Source organism: Pholcus phalangioides, unplaced genomic scaffold, assembly GCF_987345545.1.
Source record: "Pholcus phalangioides strain wild (caught in Gottingen) unplaced genomic scaffold, Ppha-v1.0 ptg000012l_1, whole genome shotgun sequence".
In the NCBI taxonomy this organism is placed as follows: Eukaryota; Metazoa; Arthropoda; class Arachnida; order Araneae; family Pholcidae; genus Pholcus; species Pholcus phalangioides.
In genome coordinates this window covers 3,343,264-3,365,640 of record NW_028301605.1, presented here as the reverse complement: position 1 = coordinate 3,365,640, position 22,377 = coordinate 3,343,264, and the positions used below count along the sequence as shown (strand labels likewise).

Genomic DNA, 22,377 nt, shown 5'->3' with positions numbered 1-22,377 from the left:
AATATCCTCATCTTGATCATATGTATGAATTATCATTATACAAGTATCCAAACACACATGATTATGTTTTTCATTTAACCTCCGAAAGTCATTATACAATTCCCTATAGTAATTTTTTAATTAAATCTTATACACGTATTATATATATTTTTAAATATGATATATATATTTATTTGCATGGGCCCTGCATCTCAGTACATATTCATTTTTCCCCGACTCGCGACACTTCAGGCACAACATTCCCAATATCGGAGAGTATGAATAAGACACCTAAAGGCAGAGAATAGTGATTTCTTCTTTCTTTTTTTTAATGATTAAACATACACATTATGTATAACACACATTATTCATGTTCACAGCACCACTATTGAAATATGAAATTTATATATTTCTTCTTCGAGAATACCTAACAGCGAAGTCGTTGTAGTGAACACAGAAACAATCAACATGAAGACCATTAAAAACTACACAGAGAATATGAAGCTACAGGACTCAAAAACACCTAACAAGATAGCGAAATTGGAAAGAGAGAGAAAAAGGTGGATTCATCATTTGTTTCTTTGGGGGATGGGGACGACAGTTGCTGGATCGTATTTCTCTTTCGAAAGAAAAACTAAACTTTAGTACAATTTTTCAATGCATAAAAGAATAAAGTATCGAAAACGTACATGTCGATACTTTCCTAAATTTGAAATAAAATTGCTGTTTTATCACTTTTTTTATGAAAAAATTTCACATTTTCACGCGGCTATTAAAAATATTATCTTATATTGTGCTAATACTTATCCATAAATATATTTCTTAGTGGACAAGGTGTGAAAAACTGTGGTATGTAAATTATTAAACTATCGTGATTCATGAGCTATCTAAAATGGTATTTTATTACATACTTATTCAGGTCAACTCCCTCAAAATGAGAGAAAAAAAAAAGAACAAACCGCACATAGAAGAAACTTCAAACGTGACAAATAAAAACAGACCTGTTCATCGCTAACTATAGAAAGGCGTGCGCTATCGTAGAAGTGGCCATGAAATAAAAAAAAGAGCGACAAGTCAGAAACGAGTAATACAGGTGCTTTCCTCGCATGATTTGTATATATTGGCATTAATATGACAACATTCATCTTTTCGAGATTTATTCCTCATAGTTTTCTGTACCATGGTATAGCTGGTCAGGCGAATGATGGCCCAGTCCATATTCCAAGGGCATTGGGCATAGCTGCCAACCTTGAAGAATGAGAATTAGGGAGATTTTCACGGGATCCAAATTACGTACAAATATCATACATAAACGAATATAAAAAGGATTTTTTTGAAAACCAAGTATGATTTATCATGAATGAAAGTAAAATCATAATTCATTTCCGTTTTGTAAAACGTGACATGCCAGCCATCACCAATCAGTCCTTCGCATCATACAACAGTATTAAATTACCTTTTATTACTACACTCAAATCATGCCCAAAAACGTACATACAAAATCAAAATACTTTCCAAATATGAGTTAGCTCACTGATTTGACTGTCAAAAGGCCGAACCGATGCTAGGTGTTTGGCGAATTTTGCCTTTACCCCCTATCAAAATGAAACTGTACCTCATGATTTGATGCAATGAAGATGATTTACATTACATATGTGACATCATTTTGGGGAAAAAATATGTTCGGGAACTTTAGGTTATTTTCAATGTTTTTATCAATCACTATTACAAATTAGAATTATCGCTCCGGGGGAAAAATAATAGCATTTTCTATCCAACATATGCCTGCATATCTAACACTAACAATGCAAGAAATTTTTTAAAGATTCATGTATCACAGAATCGAAGTGATGAAAAATTATAGATATATTTCCTTGCTTTTTGTGATCAAGGCCACACGTGAAACGAAAAACCATCCAAAAAGAGTTGGTTATAACTAAAACAAATCCAATCAATTTGTTACACTTCAACGAAAGCAACTCATAAACCTATAGACTGCATTCCTAACTCAAATAATAATAGACTTTCCAATACATTTAACGATTTGATCTTCTGCGTCATAAAAAAAAATATTCAGGCCATCACTAATTTGTATTAATATGTGTGAAATTAAAGTAAATTGTTTACGCTTTGACATATTCTTCTGTAAATTGTGAAAAATGTTCGATCAGCATTTCCGTAGCTGTAGATCGTTTCAAAATCGGAATTTCTTTTGAATTCGGAAAATTAAATTTCTAAAAGACATCATAATAAATTAACAGCAAAAATGTAAAAACATTTACAAATTGCACACATAACAATCTCTCACAAATGCAAATTCCAAAACTAATTTCGCCACTAATTATTAATTAAAAATAATTATAAATTTTCATTTTCACATCTAATGCCGATATAATAGGAAAAATTTCATAGTATTATATCATTTAAAATATTAAGTACATCGATAATGATTTGTAATGGAAAAGAAGTCAATTCACCACAGTAATTTTAAGATTAATTAAAGATTTTAAGAAAATACAAATGGAATATAACTAAAAATTAAGCGGATATTCTTAATGATCCTAGTCTGCGGCATTTTGGATCAATCACCAAAATACTTTTTTCGCAATAAAAATTAAAAGACTGAATTATAATTTCATGACTATATTTGTTTTACATGAATATATTCGCAATATGCAATCGTCAATTTATTTAAAATGAAAAATCTGAACAAATTAAGCTGAGCAGGTGAAAGGAAAATAAAATGGAGAAGAGGGAAAATAGAAGAAAACGGACCAAGAAACATCTTTGGCAAAAAAAGAGAAGAAAAACAAAGAATCTTCAATACTGCATAGTCTGTAAAATGCAATATATTGGCTGTATCCAACTTCTATTTGGTGTCCTGTCCCCTTAGCTGAAAAATAAAATAAACATATTATTCTCGCAAAGAAAATTATATCAAGTTATACGCTGATTCGGTCCTAGGGAGAAAAGCTTGACTAATGAATTTCAAAACTGTTTACATCGCAGGTCTTGAATGCACAGGGTTACCAGACCTCCTTTAGAAAGAAATGCCCGCGGATTAAGGTCATATCAAATGTTTTATAAAATTTGTACTTTTGTCCTCCTTTTCAAGAGTTCCTGAGAATTTTTTTTCCCCTCCTAAACATACAACTCTTCATTGATATGAGTAAAATTTAAGAGGGGCCCCCCACCCTACACACGTTTAAATTCTTTCACTAATAACCGTCGAAATTCAGAATAATCCCCAAGTTGCCTCTAAAGCAGGGCAGACGCTACATATCTTTACCACAACCCAGCTTGCTCCAGAATAATATGGAAAAGACAGTTCGAAAAACTGCTCTGGAAGAGCAAAACCACAACATCCCTTCTAAGAATACCATCGTTTGCTCATTAACAGCAAATGCCGTTTTCTGAAGTGGAAAGAGTGTAGAGGTGTTACCTCTCCTATACAAGACATGTAGAAAATAGGATGCAAACACTCAATGCTGATTCTTATGGCAAAATTGCCTCTGGTAGAAAAAAGAAAAGCTCACGAAGGGGGAAAATACCCTCCTGAGTGTAAAGAATGAAAACCTCTCGTGTTACTCCAAGCAAAGTAATAAAACTGACCAGACTGTGTGAAAAGTTCATTATAAATGGGAATGGGATGGATCATTGTTTGTTTTTCAATTTATATATAATGTTCATATAGTGGCACCATCTATTGTCAAAATGGAAGAAAAATGATGTTTCTAAGGGTGCATGCACAAGCATCCTCCTTTTAGTTTTGATATCTGGTAACACTATGAATGCATGACCTGCAAGCTGTTTGTTATGACCCACGAGACATTTTGATTACTTATTTACAAAAAGTAAATCCTTTCATGGTTTGGTGTTTAAACGGTTGATCAAGGACTAACTGTTAGGAAGATACTTGAGAGATGGCCAATATATATATATATATATCACTTACATTTATAGATAATTTACGGAAGTGGCACCAATACTTGAACGTAATTGACAGGAAAGAGGCCTGCTTTGTTGTGGACACTTCCTTCATACCAGTTGTCATCGATGCGACTAGTTAACGTGATAACATCTCCTTCTTTGAATGCAAGCTCGCCTTCATTTTCTGGCTCGAAATCATAAAGTGCTTGACAACATGGTTGCTGGAGGGTTGGTGTTCTCGCTGGGGAACGAACTGGAGAAGGAAGAGGTGATGCTGAAAATATTGGTCGAAGGAGAGGAAAAGAAAAAGAACTTTTGTGTTAGTAAGTAAAATGACAAACAAGTGCAAACATGCGAGTAATAACAAGTGCAAAGGGAAGAGGAAGAACAACTTCCAACCACAGGTACATTTAGATTAACACATGAATCATGCTCTTGAAACATTGAAATACCACATAATTAGTATTGTTAACAGAACACAAACCAATACATGTACATGCAACAAAAACCTTAGAAATTAGTTCAAAACACAAATACAGCAGAAACCAGATTTTTGTAAAGCAGGAAGACATTCAAATGGGAAATAACAAATAAAAGTTCTGTATAATATACTAAATGAGAGAAAAGTGTATACTCAAGAGCACTTGAATTAGAGATATGTCGGCTTAGATCTCATGGTGTGATGCTTTTTGTACCCCTGTAAAGTCAGGAAAGTAGAAGAAGCCTTAGGAGAAATGAAATCAAGATCGGAACGATAGATAATGAATCGGAATTGCGAGAGAGTGACTGTGTGTTTTGGATCAGGATGTACATATGATGGCTTGCCTCGTGAACAAATGTTCTTTTGGATGTCACATAACTGAGTGCTTTTGTTCTGAAATCATGTTATTATAAGGGACCTACTTATGAAAGGAAGCAGGAAAAATACCCACTCCATAACCATAATGAGGAGATGGTTCTGGATGGTGTGGTATTTATATGTTTTAGTTGATCAGCTATAAATCACTAAATAATTCATTGCATCCCCCCTCCATCTATCCACTATTACCGTGCAAATTAGTCTGCATTCACACACAACACATTCTGACTGATTTGTTAGCAATTCAGCAGAGGCGTGTGTATTAGGTGCATGCACAGTTAATTAGCAGTAGTCGACATCAAACTCCACCCATCCAAATGCTGCTGTCTACAGGGATTCTTTTACTGGAATCTGTGTACTTATGTCGTGATAAGCCCTTGATACAGTGAAAATCCCAGTGCCTGCACAACTTCTAAGATAGAGTGACTCATATGTTGGTCCCTATAATATGCCCACAATCGATTCTTCTTCTTGCCCAGAATGTGCGTTCACCTATGACTGCTCCAGTGAGTAGCACTCCCATAGCTGGACTGCTGCTTATGTCATGTTGGCTACAGACTACCCACAGTTCCTCTTTTGCATATCACCAGCTGTTTATAACTCTGTTGTTCTTGAGTGTATTATTGAAATCATAGGTGTACGTAGGATTTTCTCAAGGGAGGGGGTTTTCATAATTTTTTTTTTCTGAAAGGTAGGGGTTTCAGGAGCTTTACTATAAAATAGGACCAAAATCTCAGCTCAAGGGAGGGGTTTGAACCTCAGAGAACCCCCTCTCCTGGGTACACCAATGATTGAAATAGAGTTAATGAGATAAAGCCTATGAAAAATAACAAATAATGTGGTAAAAGGAATAAAAAATCTGGGTTCAACTGCATTGTAGAACAAAACTGAGAAAAGTTAGGAAACATTCAAGTGCTCATTACAACATCAGGAAATTTTGTTCAGCCGGGAAAACTCTTGATGCAGAAAATGCCTTTTATTTATATAACATGAAAACTGGGAAAATATAGACTCCATATTTCTCAAATCAAATATTTCATTTCCCTTTACATGAAATAATTTGATTAAAGGTATTTCCTATGTAATTGGCACTTAGCGATAATGAGAATAAAACTGAAAAGCAAAAGAAGCATGGATTTTTACATGGGAGCATGAATGCGCAGGACATTGCTGTATACAATAAACGAAAATATGAATATGCAGAAACAAATTTAACGTAATAATGTAATACAATGCTTTGTTCATTGAAGAATGGATTTTTTAGGACAGAAAAGGTTGCTTCATATCTGTTCCGAGAGTAAATTATTAATATGTATGTGTTCATTGAAGAAATCAAATCTGTAAATTATGTGTCCTATATTATATATATAAAAGCATATAAATTTTATATGCAAGAGGGCAAATTAGAATGGTATAAAGAGTTTATAGTAAAATTGGGAATGACTTCCATGACTCTCACAGATACAGGCAAGATACTTAGATTGTCTAGAAGTAAACAACCTACCCCAACTTTTTGCTACACCACTGTAATAAGAACCCACTTATCAGGAAAGATTCTGAAGGGACTGTAGAGGTTTTGAATACTGAAATTTTTGTATGGTTTTGGTATATTGGGGGGGGGGATACCTGATGGACTAGTGCTACTATGTCATTTTCCCTATAACATTATAGTCCTGAGACTCATTTCAGCAACATTACAGTTTCCTATATTTTAAAATCCATAAATGTAATTATTATAGTTGAATTACTGTTGAAGTTAGTACCAAGTCCTAAAGACTAATCTCTCATCATATTATAAGCAATGACCTTTCACGATGTAGCACAAAATGTAATTAATAGCTTAGTTCTTAGCAGTTAAAAAGTATAATCAATAAGAGAGAGAATGATTTACAGAAACCTGATAAGGTCATTGGAGAACTTCAAACTGTTGCTCATAAGCACTATGGTGATCTCTCAGTGAGTGTGCTTGATTTTTCGTTCCTGAGGTGTAAATTGACACATCAATCAAATACCCCAGGAATGGCCAACCTGCGATATGCATGCAAGCTATGGTGTTGCAAAAATTTTTTCAAAGGAAAAGTTCACATTTTTCAAATTTAATTAGATGTTTTTGGGACACCCGTAGATTTCTTTAAAAATATGGTACAATTTCATACACATGTCTGCAAACCGTAAATCATAGCAATGAAAAAAATTGAATGACACAAGGAAAAAGTTATAAGTTACAGAGTAGTATGTGTAAGATTTCTGACCTTTGAATTTGGCAAGAATTGAATCAGATATAAAAGGTTGACCGCCACTGAAATACTGCCTCCAAGGATGTGTGCTTTGGTAATTTGTGATTGAGATCATCAGAATTGTCATATGGATGCTCTTTGTCTGATGTGGACATAGACCAGTGGGGTCTAAAACTTTTCAGACTCAGCGGGGCCAAATTGAAACTTCCCACAAAAATCTGTGGGAACTAACTCGTAATTTAATGTTATCTTAATAGAAGGGGCCAATGGGGTTCAGAGTTAAACAGAAACAGAAATAATTGAAGAATTTTACATATTCTGAAATTTTTTTTTTATTAATTATCAATTTTAATTAATTTTGAAAATACTTTTAACACTAATTCTGAAAAAGTTTTTGAATAATTACTGATTAAATTAATTTTGAGATTAATTTCAATCTGAAATCACTTTAAATGATTCTGTAATTATTTATTTCGGTAATTCTGACATCATTTTTCTTCTCAATATATCTTGAAATTATTTCTTTCAATAATCATGCAACTATTCTTCTCTATTGATCGTGAAATAATTTCTAGCAGAAATTATCTCTCTCACTGGTTTATGAGTTATTTTTTACACTAATTCTGAAATTACTTGTTTCAGAAATGATAAAATTATTTCATAATGTAATTCTGGAAAAAATTTCATTAATTTTTAATTTTCATCAATTGGTCCCCAGAATTATTTCTTTCAGAAATATTTATTTCATTCATTCTAGAATTATTGCTTTCATAAATTCTGAAATTATTTCTTCAACTAATTCTAGAATTAGTTGTTTTCCCAATGTTTGCAAACCATTTTCTGAAAACAATCGGTGGGCTACAGCAAAAAGCTCTAAGAGCCAAATGTGGCTCACGGGCTATGCATTGAAGACCTCTGACATAGATAGTGCTTCACAATTAAAAACAAAGGTTGAGGATAACTGCAAATGCATGATCATGGTAAAGAGACCACTACTAACATCCAATCAAGTTAAACTTATGTATCTGTGTATTTTGGTATTGTATATTAACCATAAAAAAAACCAGATTCTTAAACCTCTATAGAATATTTTTTTTGGCACAGTCCATGGAGACTAAATATTCTTAGATGTAATTTAATTCATTATTCATTTTTTGTGCATGTGTAGTATTTTCAGTTATATATATATAAAAAGTCTAATGATTCATTTGAATGGTATTTCAAGTATAAATGCTAGTACCATTAGGGGATCTATTTGGGGAACGCCCAGGAGAAGTGGCATTCTGACCAGCATGGAGGCCACCGAGAAATAAAGGCTTAAGCTGAGGCGAATCGCAAGGAGTAGTGGCAGGAGAACGAGCAGGAGATGCTAAGAGGAGAAGATGTTAATTACAGTGATAATCATGCCATTCATACAGATGGTAGCACATACACACATTGAATTGTTAGTACAGAATATATACAATATTTTTTGATACAAAATAGAAAATAAATGCCAGTGAAATTTTGAAAAAACAAAACAATAGCATCCTGAGTTATGTTGAGTTTTAAGCATCAGAAAGATACTACACAAAATAATTTGATAAACCACTAAAAGCAAAAGATATTTAGCATGGTATCCTTGATCTATCGTTTTCTGTTTCTTTAATACACCGCTACTTTTTATTAAAGACTTCTATAACTCCTTTAATCATAGAAAAAAAACTAGAAATTTTCTCTCACTGTCAAGGTGTCTAACACATACTGAAAGGCTAATTGAGAAACTTTACTGTGATTTTTCTTAACTAACAAAATGAACTACGCTGCTGTTCTCTTATAGTAAAAAAGAATCTCAACTATTAATTTATTCGTGACTTCTGGAGCACAGCAATCATTTCATGCTCCACTGAAGACCAATAATACTAATAACATTCATAGGATATCTATGAACCTCATATTTATGTCAATTTTTTTTTTTGTGGACGGGATTTATATTGACTTCTCATTAACCATTTCATTGCTGAAAGAGTAAGATATATATATAAAGTATCTCTGGGCAAAAAAATCTTTTTGTTTACAGCAACAATATTTAGCATTTATCTAGTTTTATTTTGTGGAAAATAGATGACATTCAAATTTAGACACTGCATAAGAGATCAGTGTTCTTCAACCTCTCATTCATGAGGATTTCTTGCCGGTGTGCTAAACATTTTTCCCAATTCAATATAACCAAGCGCAACCTATAATTTTAAATTTATATAAATACTGTCTCTATTTTGGTTTTTATTTGTGATCCAGAAATTATTTACAGTAAAACCTCTGTTATCAAACCTTCAGTTACTCGTCACTATAGAAAAGTGTGAGAGAAAGCGAGAAATAAATAATTTCTATGGCTCCTTTCAATGAAAGAGCTTAATAACAGTATTGTCATGTGTTCAAAAGTGGCCATGAAAGCCTTATGTATCAAAACAGAATAGCTGAAGTGATGAAAGTGACAATGAGGAAGCTCACTTACTGACTAAAAAAAAAGTTCTTGAAGTATTCGGAACTGTTCAAACTGGACCCAATTTCTGCGTGGGCAGGTGAGGGCATTTGCCAAGAGCCCCACTGATTTGTGAGATGCAAATCTGAGCAAAGTATTTTTTGACAAAGAAGGCATTTTTTCCCCAAGTCGGGGGAGTTTTCTAATGTCAGCTTTGCCCAGCCCATTGTCCCTTTAAGTCAAAATCAGACCCTGTATTCAGGATTACCATATGTTTGCAACATGAACTACTGCTGAAGAATTTAAAGCAACAAATTTTAAATGTTTTGTAAAATTAATGTGCTGGAGGGAAGGTTAACTATTCTAACAGTTACTCTGATCAGTCTAAATTAAAACAAAATTGCTATAAATCGTATGTGTACCTTGTGTTCAATCCCATAATGAGTTAATACTGTAAAACTAAAAAAAAAAAGAAATTTGTTTTTTTCCCCCCGTATATAATCTATACTTTTTATTATTATAATTTTAATTTGTATGAACATAAATAAATGCTATATTATTTTAAATTTATACGATTCTTACAGTATTGCACTTGAAACTGATGCCACACTTTGCTTAAGTCATCACAATTTCCCGAAAACGTGAGGTAACGACTTATCAAGGGTTTACTGTGAAATTGTCAAACTGTTTTTACCAGTCTAATAAAGGTATAAAAAGGTTGAAGAACACCGGCATAGACTCAGTAAGATTGAAGAAATGGAAAATACAGTACAAAAAAACCTGTTAGAGATAAGGTATATAATAAAAGAAAAACAAAAGGTGGAACATATACTCATACGCCATCTATTTTCCAATTTTGGAATCTCATTTTAAAGCAATATTAATGCAATTATAATCATCAGAAAGTGATTGGGCATGCCACTAAGGCTATTATTTAAAATTAACGGTTACAGTTTATTCATTAATTATTGCACTATGAGTAATCACATGGGAAAAATTTGTTGCCAAGTGGGAAAATTTTTTTCACGGAATTGGCACACTGTTTCAGCGACATAATCGAATACAGGGAGGTGATTTGACAAATTCAATCTTCAATTTTTACACCAAATGAAGCATTTCATTGTAATCTGGAACTATGGGGATCGAAAGTGGGGCAGGGCTGGGCACAGCCTGTGAGAAGGGCCTCAAAAAAATAAAAATTAGTTGAATTTACTAAGTAGGGCTTCAGAAAAATCACTTGGCCTGGGACCCATAATGCTCTTAAAACGGCCCTGGATAGTGCCCTGGTTCAGGGCCATGTTTTCGCTTGAGCAAAACATTTTTTACACAGACTAAATATGCAAGACAGCAAGTGCTCGTGAGCTATAAAAACTGATGTACTCATCATACTTTGTGGATTTCTAAGTTTTTGTTATAAGCACCTTGATAGGCGACATTTGACTGGCAGTAGGAGATTGTGCAGTAGTTTTTTTTTTGCCCAATTTGTAAGGAGTTGGTGCAACATCATCTGATTTTAAAAATCTGTTGCCTTTTTGTCATTTTGCAATATTCTCATGTTGGAGATGCCCATGATCATCACATATTGAAGATAATTTCAATACTACTATAAATCATGAAACCTATTCATAACTACTCGCCTAACTAATATGTGCATTAAAGTCATTTAAAAAAAAATTGAAATCAGTGCTCATAACATCAAAGGTGATTTTGTGTACATTGTGCATGTTAATTCTGTGTTCTGGTGATAATTTAGAAGGAAAAAAATGAGCACTTACGGAGTCGAGGTGGCACTATAAAAAAAATTTCAAAATACAAAATTTAATATAGAAAAAAAAGAAAGAAAATAAAGAAAAATGCTGCAAAACTTAAAAGCAATAAATGTGAAAGTTGTGAGAAAAATAAAAGTGATGTAATGGTCCCGAAGTATGTTTGAGCAAACAGAATATGCAGATCCAACAGGAAAGGTCGCAGGACAACCAAAGTGTGGCAGTTGCTGAAGGTTTTGCGGGAGAAGAGGAAGAGTTGAAGCATAGCAGCGGCAGCAGCAGTAGGATAATCATTTTTCTCCCACATCCTCGACATTTTATCCGTTTTTCATACAAATATTTACCTGCTATTGGTGGATGCAGAGTAGCACCATTAACATTACCTCCGTGCTCAACTTGGGGTGAAATATCATCATGCAACGACGGAATATTTAGTTCGTGGAGCTTTTTCGGTATGTATTGTTCTTTTGGACGACTGGCAGCATCATTCTTCCTAGATAATACATGGAGGTGACAAAGTTATAATAACGTTCATGACTAGAGGAAGAATTTACATAACATATCTCTCTTAAAGTCATTTAAAAAATCATAAAGTTCTGTTATTTCTGGAATCTGTATAAGTAATACAGTAGACTCTGTATAATGCAGCCCATCCCGTCGTGTCGTCTTAACGCATGGGCCCACCTGCGCAATCATAACGAGATCTTGTAAAGATTTTTGAGACTCAGAGAGAGAGCGCATGAAATTGGAAAGAAATTGTTTCTAGTCAGGTACTACTACTTTACCACACACCAACTCCTGTCATATATCGTCATAGGGCAATTTCCAACCAGTGGGGTAGAGTGTGAAATGAAGGTGCCATCTATCGGTGATCACTCCAGGCTCAGTAGGGTAAAGAACTTCATTCTGATGTTCTTTGGCTGGATTCGAACTCGTGGACCTTGAAGGTAACCTTCATAGTGGAAGACGAGCATCTTTCCACTGCGCCACTTTAGTGCCTCTAGTCATGTAGGGGGCCTCAGAAAAATCAATTTGAACTGCAGCCCATGATGGTCTGTCTTACCGTCTCTATCGTCCAGTAATCTCACATTTTCAGGCTGTCTCCCTTCGCATATGGAAGAGAAAAACAAAAAATGTTACTGAGTGTCTAGAGCCTGACTTTAATATGAAGGGGCCCTGGGTAAAGCAGAAATTGTGGAACCCCTGTGACTAAGATCAAAGATATTTAATTATTCAATGAATACATGTTTAAATTTTGGAAGCCCTATAATTATGGAGCTCTACTTGCACATGCGGAAATCAGGCCATGTGTGTATCTACACAGAGAAATTTCCACTGTTTAAATGGGTTTTTTTTTTCAACTGCCTTCCAGTAATCTGGTGATTGTGGTGATTCAGAATAACCCTGGTTTGATATGTGCTGAATTAATGAGAGTCTAATGCAGGGCAGGACAAATCCCAGCAGCCAGGTCGCCATGGCAACTAAAAAACTGACATTGCCAACCTAATTTTTTTTATGTCCTATAACTGCATCAAAATCTTAGGACAGCACAAAATCGTTGGAAAATATGTCAAGCGTGTGTGCTAGCATGCAAAGGGATCCCTGTCAAAAAATACACTATCTTGCAGAAATTTTGTTAATAAAAAAATGCCTGGCTCCTACGAAATTTTGCTGGTACCTAATTTTTCTTCTGATTTGTCCAGCCCTAGTCTAACGTACTTTGATTTACAATTAGGTCTATAAGATTTTGTATGGAAATTACAGATATGCAATAGAAAATAAAAATGTTTCCTTTTATTAATTACACTTTCTCAGGGTTGCAACTGAATATTTGGCCAGTCAGGGCAAGAATATATTTTTATCGCGTCTTTGTGCAATGTTGAAAAAGCTGTTTAAGAGTGAATTCAGTATCCCAGCATCGTAATTGCCTACTGCTCTCTAGTTGCAACCCTGTACTTACTCTACTTAGTGCCAGCAATATCGGTTGAAAAAACAAACAAATCTAGGAATAAATAAATCATTAAAACATGGATATTCTGATGGACTTACTGCTCAATCAGACGTTCAACTGTACTCTGTAAAATGGCCGCACATTGGTTATGGTAATCATATAATGCTTCAGCTAATGTAGCCAGTTGAGATATTTGTTCAACCTGAAAAATATTGAAAATTTTATCCACCACTTTTAATAGAATATTTTCTAAATATCAAACAAAAAATTGCTTCAGTTTTGTGGAAAGCTCACAGAGCTAGACTTTTATTCTCATTAGATCACACAGCGATGAACGAATTGCAGGTGCAAGGTTACTGTGAGGACTAGATCATAGGTTCAGTATGTCATCCACCACCAATTATCAGCCACCTCGTTGGGCATTTTGTCTGTTGTGGCATTGTATTTGTATGGAAAACTGGTTGTATGAAGAGATATTCCTTTCCTAAAACATCAATATCTCTTCATACGGCCAGTTTTCTGTGCATATTTTATTAACAAGGGAAAGTACATCTTTCATCTATATCATAAGTATTTTATACTAAAATTTCACTAAGTCATAGTCATGGATGGGGTACTAAACTCTTTTGATTTCATGAACGGCATGTCTACCAACATGGAAAAGGGTCATCAAATCTTGAAAAAGTCAAAAAAGGATTATTTAGGAACAGTTTTCTTTGGAAAAAACATTTGACTCTTGGCGATTTTTTTCTTCTTCTTTAAATTATTTGTCGAGACTGAAAATTGTCTCGGTGGAAGTAAAATTCATTGAAAATATATAATATTTCATGTATTTAACCAATTTGAAAAGAAAAAAATTATTGCAAGCTCTTCTCTGGAAGGATCTACATTTTGACACCTGCAACTGTTGATATCGCACAAACTGCACTTGACTCAGACCCACAGACTTCTCTGCTGTTTCCCAACTTCAAGGCGCAAATAAGATCCAGTCTCTCATTTGAAAAAATCTCCCTGCAGATAGCAGACAGGCCTTCAACATAATACTTACATAACATGAAAAAATTCAAGTATTTTTCATCTTTACTTCAAAGTATGGGATACAGATGACAGCACCAGCAAAAACACAAGACAAACACAACTCTAACAACATAAATACATTAGAGCCATGCATATACATACACTCACACAACAGGTTCCCGCATGTACCAGCTCGTTAGAGGTTCCATAGAGGAATATGTAAGAGATGCGTGTGCAGTTAAGAAGACCACTCAGCTATAATATACACATGTTACTAAAGAACTTGGGTGGGCCATCGGTTAATAGTCTTGAATTAATGTTCAATAGGTCAATACATTCAATGTATATGTCTGGTCCGATTTTGGTAAATTCACGAAGTGCTCAGACATAGTCTTTAATGTATGCACCATAAATTCATTTTGCAACTTGCATAACTGTTGGGAGGTAGTTTAATGGAGTCTTGGCCTAGAGCTAAGGTTCGAACAGCTTTAAGCACATGTATGTCTCCTCCCCCTAATTTCTATGTACAAGTAGTAATACAATATACAATGTTTGTAAGGCCATTGGCTCAGCTAGATGGCTCTATAAAAAGATCAGTTTTTCTTCTCAGACTGTCTAAAGATTGTCCTCGACTGTTGTCTCTCATGCACCGATGTGATACTTTGATTACGCATTTACTGACTGTCAATCAATTTGAAATGGCAAGCAGTTCCAATTGTCAACCACAGATTGAGAAAAAAAAAAAAAACCCTATGATAACAAAATCTAAACCTATCTTTCATTGTTTAAATAATAATTAGCAGTTTAAATAATTTTTGTAAGAACTTAGCTTATGTTGGATTATTAAATTAGCCTATGAAGTTTTGTTCATTTTGAAAGTATGTATCTTTACTACACAGCAGCATTTCCCAATTTTTTTGATGTAGTGGACCCCCCACCCCCGTTCGTGAAGGTCAATTTCAATTTCTATGCTGCTTCCCCCATGAAATCTAAAATGTGTTTTTTTTTATGATTTGCATATCATAAAAAATTGAAAAAATAAATTACAATTTCACATCAAATTCAATGTCCTTCCTGCAATAATAGCAAATGAAAATGATCCAACAGGGTCCGTTGAAAAACACTACAGCACATGATTTTATGTTTCCAGCAATTAAGTTAGACATTATAAAGTTTATCTTGAAATGTGTGCAATATTTTTATTCTCCGCTTTTTTTTTCTGTATAGAAAATTTTTTAAAACATCACAGTTCAGAATTACATAACAAACATTTATTAAGTACTCGCCTGTGTTGAGGTCAGAAATTATGAATACGAGTGTGTTTTGGTATAAAAAAGGATGGTTTTTTTTTTATTGTATGTTGAATTGGGGGAGGGGGGTGTTTCAGAAAGGTAAGTATTTATAGAACTCCAGCCTATTCGGCTTTTCTGTTATTTGGCCTGCCTTTCTACCACATTAGGCCAGATAGTCCAGAGTCTAATATATTTAATGTAAACTGCTGGGGACACAATTTAGGCCAATTTCGTGAGAATCATCCTAATAAAAACTTGTTAATCTAAGCATTGGGATCAATTTATTTTTGTCTATTAATTAAGATGATAAAAATAAGAGAAATCTCTTACATCATTTTCAAGCAAGTTGAACATTCCCATTGACGCTAAATTGAAAGATTCTTCAAATTTATCTTCAGCTAACTTTATTTCGTCATCTCCTAAATGTGCACCTAATAAAAGTCAAAAGAAGGAGTCGTATGAAAAGCAGGGAGATTGACAGTACCAAGCAAATTTTACTGAAAATGAAAAATCGCTGTAAATTATCAAAATTGAATTACCTGGTGCTAGAGATGGAGCAAGTGCATGAAATAAGAAAATATAAAGCCAGTTCAGTCATGAAATATTACGATTTGGTAAATGTATTCAAATACATAAATGATGAGAAATTGAATAAATGTTTATCAAAGTTATTCTACTTTTTTAGAATGAAATTTTTTTACAGAGACAGGTTTCTCTGAAGATCTTGTTGAGCATTTCAGTGAGGAATTCAAAAGTTTTTGGGCTTTTCAACAAGAATAAATTTAAAGCCTTCACTTGTTTGAGAGGTGGGCATCTTCAGGGATATCATAGATGTCTGCAAACAATCTAGGGTTGATAAAATATGAGAAATAGAGTGGAAACTCCCAAATACAATGGCCAAATAGTCCAAAAACTATTTACAGTCAACACTCGTTATAGCGACCATTCCGTCTGGTAACAAAGTCCAAAGACCAACAACTGGTAGAATAAGTCCTGAATGTATTATGTATTCATAGAGCAACTGCAGGGCTCCCACTCAAAAAATCATAAAAGTAGGACTGGAGTACCCACACCCCATAGCATAATAAAAAAAATCCCTCAAAAAAGTAGTATTTTTATTTTCGGAAAAATTGAGAAAAAAATTTTCATAGCACTATTTCAGTATCCTGCAAGAGTGACTCGAGCTAAAGCAAAATAACAGAAGCGACCTGGTGACAAAAACAATTTCGGGCCAAAATAGTGTACTAGAAATCACAGATAATTCTTTTCTTTCTCTCTTCAATATATACCTATACATTGCATTCATTTTTCCAAGGAGTCTTCCAAAGTCCATGCTACCAACTCTCTTTGACAATACACAGTAAATTATGAAGACAAGTAATAATGACACTCTTTCGAGACCACTGTCAAAAGCACAGTGCAAAATTTGTAAATTCCAAGGTCCACTGTAAATAAGTTAAGCTTATATGGATGATTTTACCGTGTTGTCCATTTTTTTTCAGGAATTTGTTTACACTTTACTGTTCAATACCAGTGTAATCGTTTTTGGCAAATGAAGGGCTTTCATTTTTCGCTCTTTGCTGAACATTGTATACATTGTTTACACCCCTCTCCATGCCTTAAAAATACAGAAGGCAACTAAATGTTATTGGGTAGCATCAGAATCACTAAATCTAAAACAGACCTAAGTATTCAACTACTTTGTTATGCAAACTGTTGTTTCACTTATACACAAAATGTGCACCATAATTTTGAATGATGAAATGCTAGTTACTGTACAAGACAATGAAGTAGTAAGTAAAAAATTATTTTTTCCATCCAGACACTTGCAAGTTGTTGATGAATAGGCTACTCTACTTGTTGGACCCTCAAACTAAATTAACATACCCAATGGTCCACATACACCCTTCCCCACAAGCAACCTTAAAACGGAACAATTTCTGCTTTGGCAGAATCATTAATTGCAATCTACTACATTTGTATTAGGCAATATATCAATGATTCCAAACTTGATTAAAATCAATTACATAAATTTTGTTAATACGATTTGGTAAAATAGTTGGACAAAACCTAGAAAGTAGGACACAAGTAGGGCATTTTACCAAAAAGGAAGACAAGTGGGAGCCCTGCAACTCTCGTGTAAGTTTTACTTTTGATATAACAACCCTCCCAATATAATGTCTGTTTTTGACGGGACAAAGAGGTCATTATATCAAGCTTTGACTGGATTACCTCCTTAAATATAGCAACAAAGGATTCATATACTGCACAGAAAGTTGTATATTGTACTGCACTTACTCTGCAAGACTTGGGATCTGAAGTGTTAAGATCTGGCATTGTTTTTGTTAACACTCAGAATATAATTAATAATTGTTAACACACAGCATCCACAGATGATTAGTGTAGTAGCCTGCTCTATCATTCTGTGATGATCAGAATTTTTTTATTTTCAACATGAAGTTCTCTTAAAATTATGTATATATATATATGGCGTTACACATATAAATTTTTGTTTTTATACTTTCTTTATCACTTCTGTTTTCTAACAGATTTGCTTGTACACTATAGGATGAGTGTACATTGGTGAGTAGTGGTAGAGTTCTCGTCTGCTACCAACTATTATTTTGTCAGTGGTTGTGGGTTCGTACCAAGATTATCTGTTTGTACCCAACATTTTTAAACTTTTGTATTAATGCAGTAGTACGAAACTTCGTACAAAACAGAACGTTAAAAGACTGAAATAATATTCCATTTTATAAAGGTGCACATAAAAGCAATGAAAAGACTGTTTTGATTCTGTCAAAGCCATGTTTCAGTCTAAGGTAGGTTTCACTGTATTTGCAATCCATGAGTTTGAGTGCCATCTATCTTTCACAAAAAACTACTCCAGAGCTTTTTTTAAAATCATACCTTTGAATGGTATAAAATGGGCACTGGAGAAAAGCAACCATGATGGAATATTTGTTCCCTAAATATTAATGTTCACATAAGAAGACTTTTCATTTCAGCATCTTTTGTAATCGTATTAGTTATATATATCTATAGTAGTCAAAATAACCGATACTGTTGTTCTAAGGCAGAACTTCATTTTACCACCAAACTAGAGACCTAGAACATTTTACATTTTAGGAATTCAAAGGTCTTAACAAGGTGAGGGAAAGTCATGAAACTTCGACAATGTGAGATAAACCATTTGGGTTTAATCGTGTGTCAAAGTAGCTTTGCAGTCAAAATGACAGCTTCCGTCATTCTAATGCTAATCAGCATAGAAGAAAAAAACACATTTTTAGAAAATCCAATAATTTATACAATTATAGCAATATGAAATTATAATTGACAAAATCTGGTCTATTTGAAAATAACAACAAAAAAAAAGGTAGATTTTTCCTAAAATTTGAATTCTCATTTTTATTTAGAAAATATTTTAATGTTAATAATACAGTTATTTACGATCACTTCCTATTGAAACAGACCAAAAATGTGGTTTGCTATGTCCAATCCTAGTCAGAGGTAAATTTACAGGAAGGTATAGCTCAAGGTAGCAAGTTCAAATGTTCTGTAAATTTTATGAAGATGTTTTAAAAAGATTAAACCCAAATGAGAGGAAAGTGACAAAATTTGTGCAACCCACCCGCCCAAAATTTTGAATCTGCATCGGAGAATAACCGATTTATAGTATTTATACCTATAGTATAATATACTTTAAATAATGACATGATAATACACCCTCCCCATGATCTCAGATCCTTGGTAGAAGTGCCAAATCCTATTTACCTAACAATAAGACAATGTTTTCCCTGCTCGAACTTTTGTCTGGATGAGATAAAAAAAATTCATATATTATGGTGTCTATCAAGTGCCCTGACTTCAGGTATCCTCTCGTAGACATAGATTAAAGTAATATAAAGACTCATAAGGGGGAAAAAAACTGCATACACATACAGCCATACATAATAAGAATTATTATTACCTTTCGCTTGCTTTCGCTTTTTGCAGTCAAAGTCCAACCTCCTACCTTGAAGTTTTTTACGGTGGTGCTACCATAAAACCAACATATTTCAGTGCTAACATCATACATGAATGTTCAGATACACAGATTTGCAAAACAAAAGTGATTAAATAGATAGCATTTAAAAAACAACACACAAGATACTACGTCTCTCAAATATCTATCAAGTCATACCATCACATCTTTCAGATCTTTCGACTGAAGATGATGCAGTGGCTCCAAGAAGTTCTGCTTCACGTTATCTTCCAATGCATATTTCACTTCTGCCATCTGTTTCAGGGCTTCGCCAGTCTCTATTAAACTCAAACCTACAATGAAACATAGAATAAAAACACTATGAGAGATGAGCTTGAAAATATACAATTGAAACTTTACTGCACAATGATGCTATACCCGATGCTTACAAATTTTTCTGGCTAATGAAGTTTTTTTAAAATTCTTTTCTGCTTCCTCCAACAAACATTTTAGTTGATTTGGATGCATGCGCTAACACAAAACAGTCACGTCGTGACCAAAATCCCTATTCCATCACTCTTTAGAGGGCAATATAATCCCACTTTGGGAATTCAAACTTCTAATGGATTGGTACATGTTGAAATGTGTGCGTACGTATAGTGAACCTTTCGTGAAGTTTGTTTCTGTGTAATGCTTGTTACATGTAATGCTGTCATCTGCAATAAATTTTTTTAAACTATAAGTTTTTTCTCAACTCATAATGATTGAAGTGTAATGAATGAATAATTATACCGCTGTAGGCCTGCTACTCTCTGCGGCGAGACTTTTTAACAGGGAGATCAGCTGGCATTCGCGCCTCGAATTTGGGAACCGCAGAAAACCAACTTCAGCTGACCACCACTGTGGCAACAGTGGGGTTCAAAACCGGATCCTCACAATGTGAGTTCATCACTATGACCACTCAACCACCACAGTGGCCAACAGAACCCGATTGGAATGACAGGCGATTTTAAAAGTTTTTCCGATTTGAGTAAATGACCAAACTCGATGAAAAACTGTCAGGAAACAATGATTTTTGGTCCTCGATGACTTTTGGAATGTTTACTTTGGTCACACAGTGTTTCCAAAACAATGCATTTGAGACATCATCCTTTTACAATGGTTTGTCACTTCTGTTACGCTCCCACTGTATAGAGAAAACCTGGGCAGTGTCAGATATTATATACAGTAGATAGTACATAAATAATACTTGTATAAGAATCATTTCTCAATGTAAAGTTTAATATCAAGTCAGAGCAGAAGAAAAAATTGGAATTGCAAAACACTCACCAAATGGCGATTCTTCTCCCAATTCTTTACCGAACTTTCCCATTGCTTCTCCAAGGGTTCCTTCAGGTTGTGGGTAAGCATGAGCTTTCGCCCCACCTCTAAACTTCGAACTTACCATAAGTTTCGCTCTAGAGGCTGAAGATATAGAAGACCAAATATATATAGCAGCAACTTATATATAAATATACAACTGTGAATATTTGAAACTTAGTAAAATGTTTATAATACGACCAAGATTTCTCCCCTAAATACAAGTTATCTAAAAATAGAGATCTTGCAACACAAGTTCTCATAATATCACTTATGATTTGGGTCATTCTCACAAAATAGGACAAAAAATGAAAAAAAAAAGTTATCAAAAAGAAACGTCAACCAAAAAATCCAAAAAAAAAAAAATTCTTGGGAACACTAATACTTCTTTACTTGCTAATAAATGAAATATAGTCAGCAATGAAGTTTGTTATAAATTCATGACGCAAAAAATTGATTTAAATTCAATCATGGCAAATCTGACAAGACATTTTGCCTGTTTCAGCACTTAACTTGATATTTATGCTTGACACTTGCAACATGTTCCACATACAGTAAAACCCTCTTTTGCGGACGCCTGCGGGACAAAAAAAAATTAATTCATCCGTAAAATAGGGTGATCATTAATTAGGGGTTTGAAAACATTATAGAAGAGGAAATAATTATTTAGCCGTAAAAGAGGGGTAACTGCATCTGAGGGGTGTCCATTAAGAGGGGGTTTTACTGTATTTTAGTATTTTGTTTTCGACATAACTGGTTATCTAATACCAGGAGAAAGATATTTTTACATGTTTTGCAACACTGATCAGGAAAAAATAGCCAGGAGAAGGACATGATAAACACATTCACCTCATTTTCCCTGAATAAATCTAGTTTGCGAATTAATTTATAATTATGATTGATTTAAAAGGAGGTTAAAATGATGGCTACATTCTTCTCAACACAAAATTTGATAGGTGGTAACTGGTATTGTAGGACTTGAACTAATATTTTCCAACTGTCACGAATGGGCTGAAATAAGCTGAGGAAAATTTTAGTTTAGCTATAAACTGTTTATAAAAAAAATATTTAAAATCGTAAAAAAGATGAAATATGAAGAAGTATCCTGGCTCTAAAAATATATGTAATTGAAGAAAAGAGTATATTTCCGTTTTAAGATACAAAGTTATCATTTTAATGTTTGAAAAATGTAATTGGGACAGCCAGGAAGACATTTAATTAACAAATTAAAATTTGTTCAAGCAAATTAAGATTGATATTAATCTATTGATGAAAAAATTAAAAAGAGTGGCGATTTTTCAGAAACTGGACTATAAATAGAAAGTGACGAAAAAAAAATTTGTGTCAAATATATTTAATGTAAACTGCTGGGGACACAATTTATGTCAATTTCATGAGAATCATCTATTTATCACTGTCAATTATCATGAGTGAGAATTCTAAATGGGGGTAATCCTATGATACAGTAGTTCCTAACCTTTGGTGCTTCAAGTACCCCCAAAAATGCATAGGAGATGTACATACTTCTATAAATGTCCAGTACGCTTGTGCACACAACCTTG

At 33.9% G+C, this 22,377-nt stretch overlaps 1 protein-coding gene across 10 annotated transcripts in view; it reads right to left on the bottom strand.

Annotated features, from left to right (window-relative positions):
- Positions 1 to 284: 284 nt before the first annotated feature.
- EndoA (SH3 domain containing GRB2 like, endophilin-A) overlaps positions 285 to 22,377 on the bottom strand; it is a 78,361-nt gene continuing 56,268 nt past the window's right edge. For 2 of the 10 annotated variants that reach the window (XM_089240048.1, XM_089240047.1), the window contains exons 5-14: positions 20,786 to 20,920; positions 19,676 to 19,809; positions 19,463 to 19,529; positions 15,823 to 15,923; positions 13,282 to 13,385; positions 11,577 to 11,725; positions 11,242 to 11,256; positions 8,246 to 8,374; positions 3,935 to 4,183; positions 2,734 to 2,872 (exon numbers count right to left, since the gene is read on the bottom strand). In XM_089240048.1, the coding sequence (XP_089096174.1) occupies positions 3,948 to 4,183; positions 8,246 to 8,374; positions 11,242 to 11,256; positions 11,577 to 11,725; positions 13,282 to 13,385; positions 15,823 to 15,923; positions 19,463 to 19,529; positions 19,676 to 19,809; positions 20,786 to 20,920 (1,070 nt within the window). In that variant the 3' untranslated portion in view covers positions 2,734 to 2,872; positions 3,935 to 3,947. Of the gene's footprint in view, positions 2,873 to 3,934; positions 4,184 to 8,245; positions 8,375 to 11,241; positions 11,257 to 11,576; positions 11,726 to 13,281; positions 13,386 to 15,822; positions 15,924 to 19,462; positions 19,530 to 19,675; positions 19,810 to 20,785; positions 20,921 to 22,377 lie in introns of all 10 variants that reach the window. The other 8 variants (XM_089240050.1, XM_089240049.1, XM_089240054.1 and 5 more) reach the window with 5 other exon arrangements.